At 45.3% G+C, this 11,413-nt stretch overlaps 1 protein-coding gene across 1 annotated transcript in view; it reads right to left on the bottom strand.

The window, feature by feature from the left end:
* The window catches only part of SLC46A3 (solute carrier family 46, member 3), a 24,837-nt gene extending 13,746 nt beyond the window's left edge, over window positions 1-11,091 (bottom strand). The window contains exons 1-3 of the mRNA XM_006894085.1: window positions 10,903-11,091; window positions 6,154-7,024; window positions 2,765-2,848 (exon numbers count right to left, since the gene is read on the bottom strand). Of these exons, the coding sequence (XP_006894147.1) occupies window positions 2,765-2,848; window positions 6,154-7,024; window positions 10,903-11,091 (1,144 nt within the window). The remainder of the gene's footprint in view (window positions 1-2,764; window positions 2,849-6,153; window positions 7,025-10,902) is intronic.
* Between the last annotated feature and the right edge of the window lie 322 nt (window positions 11,092-11,413).

Here is an 11,413-nt window from a genome sequence, read left to right as displayed (position 1 = left end):
TCCTTGGAGTCAAGGATTCTGAAGCTTCGTCTGACATACTTTGGGCATGTTGCAAGGAGGGATTGGTCCTTGGAGAGGGACATTATGCTTGGGAGAGTGGAGGGACGGCGCAAGAGAGGAAGACCCTCAATGAGATGGATCGATTCTGTGAGTGGAGTGGTGAGAATGAGTGTGTTTGAGTTGGCGAAGTTGGCATAGGATAGAAGGGCTCTTGTACATAGGGTCGCTATGAGTCGCAAGTGACTCAGTGGCACATAACAACACAATGAATGCCACTTCATAATGGTAAAAATAATCCCTGAACAAAAACTATCCCCTGCAGTCTTTTTTAAACCAAGCAATAATTTAGCTTAATGTATAAAACATGCCAATATTGATCACTGTCCTCTTTTAAAATCTATATAGAATCAGTATGACAACAGGAATTCGAAAGTTCAGATAAGACACTTGATGGGGGGATGAACTTAAGTTACTGGGGAGGAACAACTCACACCAGGAGAATGAGGACAGCTGCCCAGCTCAGAGAGTGTTGTCTGTGTCACCAATGGCACACGGGCACATTAGTGAGCTGCTCCTGTGTGTTTTGCTACATGTCTTTTCAGTAACAAAAATTGACTTAGAAAGGTAGTAGAAATGGCAGATATGTTCTATGTATTCTGTCATGCACACAAATAAAACTACAATGAAAAAACAGAGTTGTTGACCTCCGGCAGATATTAAAAATATGAAAAGGCTTCAATGACAATGGTTTTAAGGACAAACATAGAAGCAAAATTTGTTCTCTGCTGTCAAGGCAAAACTGACTCAGAGCTGATCCTCCATTGGGTTTTCAGAGGCTTTAAAATCACATGAGAGGAGATTGCCCATCTTTCTCCCAGACAGCAGCTGGTGGATTTGAACCTGTTGCCTTTGGGTTAGCAGTGCAGCGCCTTACCTACTACTAGAGCTCCCAAGAAGCAAACACTAACAGCAGCTAATTCATCTGAAAACTGTTATTTCTGCAAACCTGCCCCAGCCTCAGCCACAGCCCTCAACTGAAGGCCCGAGATGCCAACCCCCATTCTCCATACGCACCCTAATCTGTGAGGCACCAGGAGGGCTGGGCCCTGTTCCCAATTCTGACTGGAAGGAGAGTGCATTATCATGCAGGATCCAATGCCAATTCTATCCCTACTTCAAATTGATAAAAAGCATTCAGTTACCACAAGGTCCTGCTCTGCTTAGCTCATTAAGTAACAACTCAGTGCTGTTGTTATTGCTGTTGGGTGCCTTGAAGGCAGCTTGTAATGACCCCATGTACAACAGAGCAAAGTACAGTCCAGGCCAGCACACCTCATAGTTTCTGCTGTGCTTGGGCCCATTGTTGCAGACAATGTGTCTGTCTCAGTAAGGCTTTCCTTTCCCCCTGACTCTCACCCCTAGCGTGATGTCTTTGTCAAGGTACTGGTCCCTCCTGATAACAGCCTCACTCATGTTGTCCTGAAGGTTTATGCCACAGTTGATACCAAGCAGTACACCCAAACCTGCTTTTCTGCCTTACCTGCTTGAAACGATCTCTGCTCCATGAGCGTTTGCAAGACTAAGAAGAATGAGGATATGCCAGCATGGTGAGTTTGGCAGAGGATGTTCTTAAGCATTGACCATGACATAAGGGTGATTGTACGGTCAGGTCCAACTCAGACAGAAAGAATCAATCATTACTCCACCAATTTTGAGTTCTATCTGGAGTTCCACATTGACTAGGGGTCCATCCATTAAACTTTCAAGGGAAAGGTGGGCCGTGTCCTTTTCTTCCTCTTTGCCTAATTTCTTCTCCTGAAATCATGGAGGAAGTGCAGCCAGCCTGCTCCTTAGAGACATGGATGGGGACACTTTGCCGCCCACACTTAGGGCATGTTCTCAGGAGAGGCCACTCCTTGAAAAAAGATATCATGCTGGGAAAGGCCAGTGAAAGAGTGGAAGATCCTCAAGAAGACGGATCGACACAGTGACTATGACAATATAACCACATCAGAGATCATGGAGTTGGCTAGGATGGGCCAAGTTCAGATCTGTTGTTCATAGGATTGCTAGGAGTTGTAGTCGATTCAATGATACTGAACAACAACAGCAAATATGTTATTTCCTCAAAAGGGTAATCCACCACTTCCTGTGAAAGGTGTGGCTGGCTGCTTCCGTAAATCCTATGGGGCAGTTCTACTCTGTCCTACAGGGTTGCTATAAGTTAGATTTGACTCAGAGGTAGTGCTTTTTTGCTTGTTCTTAACCAAGAACTAGTTCTTATAAGAAACGTCATTTTTATTTCCCCTTTTGCTGGTTACTCTCTGTCTGACTCTCTCAAGGCTCAGGAGCCCACAGATCATGTCACTTGGACTTCCCCAGCTCGGTTTGGTTTCTTGTTGCATTTGGCCTGCGGGGAGAGAGAGAGGAGAGAGGGGAGGTGCTCCCACTCTGCCCCTCCCTCTCTTACCGCCTCCTCAATCTAATTGGTTTCCTCAGCCTGTCCCATGCCTTGTGATAGCCTTCATCAGGGTCTCTTTCTTTGAATCAACTGGAATCTTCTGGGACATTAGTTTGGTTCCTGCTCCATCCAGCCTTTAAAGGGAGTGCTAGTGAGGAAGGAGGGAGCTCTGGTAGCCTAGAGGCAACTTTGAGAACTGGGAAATCAAACAGGGCATATGGCTCACTTTCTTGCACTAGGCTCTTGAGTAAGGCTGTCTGGAACCATCCACGCCTGGATATTCCTTAAGCAAATGAAACTCACCGAGTTCAGCAGAGGAAACCACTTTGGACAACATGGACCGGAGAACAGACAGCGGCATAATGGAGAAAATGAATAGCAGCCGGACTGTAAGAGAAATGTTTAGAAATTGTTGGCTATATAAATAAGAAAATTGATGGAGAGTCAATTTAAAATATTGAATCGTTGTCAAGTATTTAATCTATCAACATCCTTGGAAGCTCCGGTGGCTTAGTGGCAAGAAGTTGCACTACAATCCCAAAGGCACATGGTTGAATTCACCAGCTGCTCCGTGGAAGGATAGACAATCTCCTCCCATGTGATTGACTGCATCTGGAAACCTGCCGGAAGTTCAGCTATGGGTCGGTTTTGACTCGATGGAGCGGAGCACAACCACCACCACCATCCTAACACAGTACATCTAAAGACGAAATTAACATGTTGCTGCAAATAACGGCAAAATGTGTTTCTAAGCACGGTCGTCAATTTAAAAGTGTGCAGCAACGTATCTTAATTATTTGTGGGCATCTATTTAACAGATTACAGTAGACCATGAGGCGAGCCAGTTTAAGATTAGGTCACTCTAGAATACTTATTTTAAGGCTGCTATCAATCAACAGTTTGTCTGAGTAAGTGCTATGCTAGGTCCAGGTCTATACAACTGACCAACTGGTCCTGATCTGCTTTTCCCCCCTAACTATAGTTGTTGCTGTAGTGTGCTGTGGCGTGGGAACCGGCCCATTGCTGACCCTCCAGCAGGTTTTCAGAAGCAGTTAATCACAGGGAAGGAGATTGAACATCCTTCTGCTGTGAAGCTGCTGGTGGGTTTGAACCCTGTGCTTTTGGGATTGCAGCACAGCTTCTTGCCACCATAGCTCTAACTATGGTGATAACCTTTGTTTAGCAGCTTGTGATTGTGTATTGGTTCTTTGTTGGTTGGCTTTTGGCTTTTGCTCTTTCCACACTTGGCATTTTCAGTGTTAGTATTTCTTTGTTGCATTGATTCCTTTCTTGGTAAACCAGTTCTACATCACCATCCTTGCCAATCTTTGTGGCTGGACAGCTTCATGAAGAAACTTGCACCTGGCCTGAAATTATGACTCAACAGTCAGTAAAGGCTCTGATGGTGGTGAAGAGTTTAAATATTTGGCTATTATCAAAAGATTTTATATTAAGTTTGAAACTACTAGCTGCCCTAGAGGAGAAAGATTTGGTGACCTAGAAAGACCTTTAACCCCAAACCCACTGCTTTAGGTGGTCTCTAAGTCATTGCAGCCCCTCCTCAGGTTTCTAGTGCTGTAAGTCCTGGTGGGTGGAGATAGCTTTGTTTTTGTCCAAATGGCTTTGAACTGCCAACCTTTGTATTAGCAGCTCAAGACGTAACACACTAGACTAAACAGGGCTCTATCTGTGAAGATTACAGCCTTAGAAATCCTACGGGGCAGTTCTACTCCGTCCTATAAGGTCACAATGAGCCAGAACAGATTCAATGGCAATGGGTTTTATGATTTTGGTGAGTGATACATGTGTAAGTGCTAAGTGAATATTGGCAATTTGAAGTCACATTTCTGTTCCACAGAACAAAGACTTGGTGATTTGCTTCCTGATAAATTCCAGCCTAGAAAATACTATGGGACAGTTCCATTCTGTCACCCACAATCACCACGAGTTGAAAATAGACTCATTGTAGCCTAACAACCACTATAGCAGCCAGTGGCATTTTCAGTTATATGATAAAATAACATTATATTACGTTGGCCTTTAAAGTTTTCCAAGTATTTCCACAAATATTTACTTGGTATTGGCAGTCCTACGGGAGACAGGAGGGAGAACTTGCATTTATCGAAAACTAGACACTGTGCTAATTGTGTCTACTATTCATTTCTACCCTCTGAATTGGGTTTTGCCATGCTAATGACATAGTGTGTATTGTGTTGAGCTGCTCATCAAAAGGTCAGAGGTTCCCACTCTCCACTCCATGGGAGAAAGATGGGCATTCCCTTCTGTAAAGAATTCATCTCAGAACCCCAGTGTAGGGTCACTATGAGTCACACTAGACTCAAGGGCAGTGAGTGGCTCTGGTAGCTTAGTGGCAAGAAGCTGCACTGCAATCCTGAAGGCATGCAGTTCAAGGGCACTAGCTACCCCATGGGAGAAGTATGGGTGATCTCCTGTGTGATTAACTGTGTCTGAAAACCCACTGGAGGGTCAGCTATGAGTCAGTTCCAACTCAATGGTATATAACAACAACAACAATGCCCATTTTACAGATGAGAAAAAGACTCAGTAACTTGTCCTGAGAGCAAGCCCTCAAATTCTGTTTGTTCATTCTGCTTTTCTTCAAAAACACTCTTCACCTTTTCCCTAAGGAACAGGTGGTAAAAAAACTAAACTCATCGTTCCCAGGGTCCCAGTGGGATCGTTCCCACTGAAGAGCTCCGTTTAAGCTCAGGTTACCTCACTACTGTTGAGCCAATTTCAGTACAAAGTGCTGCTATGGGACCAAGTATGACTTTACTAGGGTTCACGCTGTGTCTTGATGGAAGCAGATGGCCTCATTTCCCCCCCTGCAGACTAGTAGGTTCAAACCACCAACCCCTTGGTCAGCAGCCCAAACCTTGCAAATGCTTTTTCATAATAATCTTAAAAAAACATTCAAGGTGATACGATGGTTGAGAGACCAGGCACGTTTATGAAAAGGTAGTTCATTAAAAAAGGCAATTCATGGAACTACCAATTTGCTGAATGATCAACTTTGTAAAACTTTGCTTCAAAGAATTTTCTTAAAGAATTTTCTTCTTGAATATATTTAACACATGTCATTTCCCCACTCCTCCTTGTTGCCATGTCAAGATAAACGAGTCCTGAATAAGGACTAGTGCGCAAAAATGAAACAAAATTCCTATAGCCAGAGCTGCAGCTTTGCCATCAGATGCACAAAGATGCACTTTTTGCAAAATACCATTTTATTTTGTATTGAAAATGCAGCTTTTAGATGGGCACAGTGCCTAACACACAGAACACTTTTTATGCTATCAGGAGGGCTTCTGGGCAACAGTCGACTCTTAGTTAAATTTGGGGAGAGTATAAAGTGATATGGAGGGAGCTCTGGTGGCCTAGTGGCAAGAAGCTGCACTGCAATCTGGAAGATACGCAGTTCAAATCCACCAGACGCTCTGCTGGAGATCTCCTCCTGGACCAGTCGAATCCGATCCGATGGTACACACATGCACAAAAACAATATAATAAATAAAATAAAGTGATATGGAGCTTTGTGACGGCACCGGGTGGTCAGGTTCCCCTTACCTCGTGTTGTTCAAAGGTCAATTGTATTAAAGTTTTCTAACCGATTACATTCAGAATACACTTTTTTTAAAAAAACAAAACAAAAAAAACAAAAACACCCCACTCACCTGACAGCATCATCACCGTCGTTCTGGAAAAAGCAACCAACGCCATTCCACTCAACGTGGTAAACAGGCCAATGAAGGCCATGTGAATATCCTCCATACAGTACGAAAAAATCCAGATTCCCAAGAAACTCGTCACGAAAGAGACGCTGCCCAGCGCCGAGCCGTAGCCAATAAACACCTCATCCCAGCACAGCGGAGCGTCCAGCTCGTAAAGGATGAAAATCGGGGAAATGCCGATTAAGACGACATAATAAGCAATCATGCTGAAAAGCAACAGGCAGAGCAGGGCCCCGCGGCGGCCAGCGGCGTTTTTGAAGAGCAGGTAGGTTCTGAGAAGGAGGCTCTTAAAGGCTTCGGCGCACGATTCCAAAACCTCCCTAGATTGCATCTCTGTGGTGGGTGTGCCCAGGAAAAACAAGATGTAGATCAAGTTAACAGCGATGACCAGAGTGATGATCAGAAACGACCACAGGAAACCTAGCTCTCGGATGAAGTAGCCAGAGGACAGGCCGGTGAGCCCGGTGATGAGGCCCAGCAGGAGGTCCACCACGGCGATGCGCACCGTCTTCTCTTTGTCTTCCTTACACTGGTCCACGATGTAGGCGAAGCTGGCCCCCCAGAAGGTGGTGTAGTTGCCGCAGAGGGCGCCGAGGAAGCTGGACGCCAGCAGGAGCTGGAACGGCAGGGCCAAGTAGACCACCAGGCACAGCCACACGCTGGTGGCCAGCGAGCCCACACAGGACAAGACCATTGGCAGCTTCCTTCCGTAGTGGTCACTGTGAGACAGCAGGATGAAGGTGGACACTATCCCAGGGATCAAGCCACATAGATCCACCTGCAGGCCAAAGAGAGACGCTTTCTTCTGCACTTCCTGCAAAGACAGAGACAGAGAGGTCCGGCTTTGCAGATGCTGACTGCAGCATGCAGGACGACCAACTTGGCTCTTCTTGGTAGGTCGTGTCTGGGAGTTCTGGAATCTGTGTCAGAGCCCTGGCAGTACAGTGATTAATGTGCTCTGGTGCTAACCAGAAAGTCGGATTTCGTACCCACCAGCTACTCAATGGAAGAAAAATATGGCAGCCTGCTTCTGTTTAAAAACAAAAAATAGCCCTGCACGCTATGAGTCAAAATTGGCTCATGGGTTTGGTTTGAGGATTGTCATGTTATTAACTCTTGTTTTAGGACAAATAAATAGGGTATCACATTAAGAAGTCCAACACAACAGTGTCATGTGCTCAGTCTTCTTAAAAACAATTGCTGGCTGAGGGAAGTGGCAGGAAAAAAATCATGTTAATTTGGGGGGTTAGTTTCTGGGATAGTTTACAAAATCTCACATTCTTCTGAGTGAGCACGTGGTGGAAGCCCACAGCCGACCTCATTTTATGGTATTTACTTCACAGACACTGTGAAATTGAAGGTTTCTGGTAACCCTGCCACAGGCATATGTGGGTTACACATACTGTGTTTGCACGTAGTGTCCCTGGCAACATTTCCAACGTTTTCAGAGATTGCAGCGTAAACCTCCCTTCTGGTGGCCTAGTCTGTAGGGTGTGGTGATGCTAACTCAAAGGCCTCACCTCTGGAGGTTTGAATCCACCAGGGACTCCATTGGGAGGGTCAGCTAGGACTTGGTTCCAACTCCATAGCAATGAGTTGGAGTTTGTTGTTGTTTTAATGAAACAAAGTACCGAATCGTGCCTTACTGTGGAGGCCTGGACTCGAAATTGGGCTATGTCTGAGCCCCACCTGTCCTAGAGGAAGGGGCTCAGGGAATAGCGGAGAGCATCCAATATTGGCCTTTGAGCAAAGATGTTCCCTGAGCAGCATCCTGAGACAGGGCCCAACAGTGCCTCCTGGGAAACAAGCAGGCCCCTCTGTCCCCTGTCCCAGCTGCGTGTGGTGTGGTAGTTTCTGATACCCTAGTCGAGAACAAGCCCAGCACCTGCAACAACTCTAAGGGAAGTGATCTAGGGCAGCATGTTCTCTTCAAAAACCCTCAATGAAAAACAAGTCACTCCATTTCAACAGTTTGCAAACATCTCCACAAGGAGACCACTTCTTGGGGCACAGGGGCCCTGGTCAGTGGGACAGTCTGGACTTCAAGTCAGTGCTCATCACCTGCATAGATACAGAGGTCTTAATACCAACGGTTTGGGCCACACTAGACTCCCTCATGCTTCTAGAAGAAGGCACCCACACTGAGTCAATTCTGAGGCACAGTGACACCAGGGGACAGAGTCAAAGGGCCCCACCACGCTGGAAGCAGAATCGCTAGGGAAGCTGACCGGTTCATCCTTCTCCCGTAGCAGCCCAGCATTTAACCACTGTGCCACCAAAACATCTCTGATTTTTGGTAGCCTTTTACAGATCTTGGAAATGAGCTCATCCAAAGTTAAAAACCCAAGTTCTCTGGGTTGATCTGAGCATCCATCTCATTGAGTGTCCTCCCCCAGAACCCTCCCATTTCTCTGAAACAAGAGATCTACAGAACCTCAGCCATGCTCCCTTCTGCTAGTTTTGCCTGTCCACTTTGTCTTGTATTTGTATTCTATTTCCTTCTGCTTTGCGTTCAAAGATCCAGTTTCTCTCAAGCCCACCCCAGCTCTCAACAAGCTCATCTGTCAATGCCCAGGGACTGTGTCTACCCTACTGGCTCATCAGCATTTTCCTCTTTATTTTTCATAAACCAGTTCTATCACTTCCAAAGAGTTTAAGTTCCTCAAAGCAAATACAATTTTCCTCTTTGTTGTCCTAGTTGTAGTTCAGTGGTTAAAACACTCAGCAGCCAACCACAAGGTTGGGGGTTCAAACCCAAAGCTGCTCTAGGGGAGGAAGATGAGGCAGTCTGTTTCCTTAAAAACTACAGCTTTGGAAACCCTATCAGGAAGCTCCCTCTATCTTATGGGGCTTCTATGGGTCAGAATTGACTCAATGGCAGTAAGTTTGGGTTTGGGGTATCCAGTGAAGGATCAACACGGGATAGGAAGGCCCTCAATGAGATGGATGGGCACAGTGATTTCACAATGCACTCAAATATGTCCTAGATGATGAGGATGGTGCAAGATAGGGCAGGGTTCAGGTCTTTAGTTCAAAGGGTTGCTATGAGTCAGACTTGACAGCACAAAATAACAAGTGGTGCAGTTGTTAAGCAATGGATTGCTAACTAAAAAGTTGACGTTTGAACCCACTAGCAGCTCTTTATAGAAAAGATGTGGTAGTCTGCGGTCAAGACGACACTATGAGGCAGTTCTTTTAGAATCAACGTGACAGTAATGGATTACGGTCATTCCTAAAAAAACAGGGGTCATGGTACTAGGGATATTGTAGCTGATGTTAGATGGATCTTAGCTGAAAGCAGGGAATACCAGAAGAATGTCTATCTGTGTTTCATTGATTATGCAAAGGCATTTGACTGTGTGGATCATAATAAACTGTGGCTGACTCTGAGAAGAATGGGAATCCCAGAACATTTAATCGTGCTAATGAGAAACCTATACTTGGACCAAGAGGCAGTCGTCAGAACAGAACAGGGCAACACTGCATGGTTCAAAATTGGGAAGCATGTACGCCAGGGATGTGTCCTATCTCCATACCTTTTCAACCTGTATACAGAGCAGATTATCTGAGAGGCTGGGCTCTATGAGGAGAATTGTGGCGTCAGGATTGGTGGAAGATCTATTAACAATTTGCGTTATGCAGATGACACAACCCTGTTTGCCAAAACTGAGGAGGACCTCATACACTTGCTGCAGAGGGTCAAGGACTGCAGCCTTCGGTATGAACTGAGGCTCAATGTCAAGAAGACAAAGATTCTCACCACTGGACCAATTGGCAGTGTCAGGATGGATGGTGAAGAGATTGAGATTGTTCACAGCTTCAGTTTGCTTGGCTCACGGTCAGCACTCTTGGCACCGGCAGATAGGAAATCAAAAAAACGTATTGCGATGGGAAAGTCTGCTGTTAGGGATCTCTCTAAAGTACTCAAGAGCAATGGTGTCTCTCTGGAGACTAAGGTGCGCCTGATACAGGCCAAGGTCTTTGCAATCACTTGTTATGCATCAGAGAGTTGGACAATGACTAGGGAGGATAGAAGGAGAATTGATGCCTTTGAGCTGTGGTGCTGGAGAAGAGTATTGAATGTACCCTGGACTGCCAAGAAAACAAACAGATTCATCCTGGAGAGGGTTAAACCAGGCTACTCCTTGCAGGCAAGGATTCTGGGGCTTCGTCTGACATACTTTGGACATGTTGTAAGGAGAGACAGGTCCTTGGATAGGGACATCATGCTTGGTAAGGTGGAGGGACCGAGCAGGAGGGGAAGACCCTCTATCAGGTAGACTGATTCAGTGACTCGGGTAATCTGGATGGGTGTGTCAGAGGCCATGCGATTGGCACAGGATAGAGCAGGGATTAGGGCTGTTGTACATAGGGTCGCTATGAGTCGCAAATGACTCGATGGCACATAACAACAACAATGAGCACAAAGCCTTTCTTTAATTAAAAATCCAGCTGCTTGTTGTGTTCTGTAGAGTTGGAACCGACTCATACCTAACTCTTCAGTGAGTTTCCAGAGGCAGTTAATTGCACAGGAGGAGATTGTCCATCCTTCTCCTGCAGAACAGCTGGTGTATTTGAACTGTGTGCCTTTGGGATTGCAGCGTGGTTTCTTACCACTAGGCCACAAGAGCTCTCACATCCAGCTAAACAGCCCTTTCTGCATTGCACTTTAGGGCTAATTTCATTTCTTACCTTCTGGAGTATGAAGATAGGACTGCTTTTGTTTTTCTCACACTCAGAAATGTTGCTGTCGAATGCAATGCTGTAGTTGCTTGTCTCTTCCCATATTCTCCTGTAAATATACTGTGTTGTCAGAGGCATAGTCAAGCTCATAGCAAAAGCACTGAGGAAAATGGCAGGTTCTACAAAGAAGATCTTCATATTGCTTCAGTGGACAAAAGACTCCTAGAAGGAAGATGACAGGAAGTGATGTTACCTTTTTATTTCAAAGACGAGATTTACAAGGACATGAGGATGAAGCTTGATTAATTTTGTGGTTAATTTTTAAACATTTTTAAAAAAATTCCAATTCATAAGCACAAAGCATATCCTAGGGAAAAATTTTTAACTGTGGAGCCCTCAGTGGAGGCCTTAGGTGATGCAAGGAGTTGAAGCACTCTTCTATAACATGTAGCTACTAATAGAACTGTTGGAAATTCGAGTCCACCCAAAGGCACCCTGAAGGAAACAGCTGGCTAATTAC

Source organism: Elephantulus edwardii, unplaced genomic scaffold (genome assembly GCF_000299155.1).
Source record: "Elephantulus edwardii isolate Elephantulus edwardi_28Jun2011 unplaced genomic scaffold, EleEdw1.0 scaffold00134, whole genome shotgun sequence".
Taxonomy (NCBI): domain Eukaryota; kingdom Metazoa; phylum Chordata; class Mammalia; order Macroscelidea; family Macroscelididae; genus Elephantulus; species Elephantulus edwardii.
The sequence above is the reverse complement of the archived record's forward strand: the minus strand, read 5'-3'. Positions and strand labels throughout refer to the sequence as shown.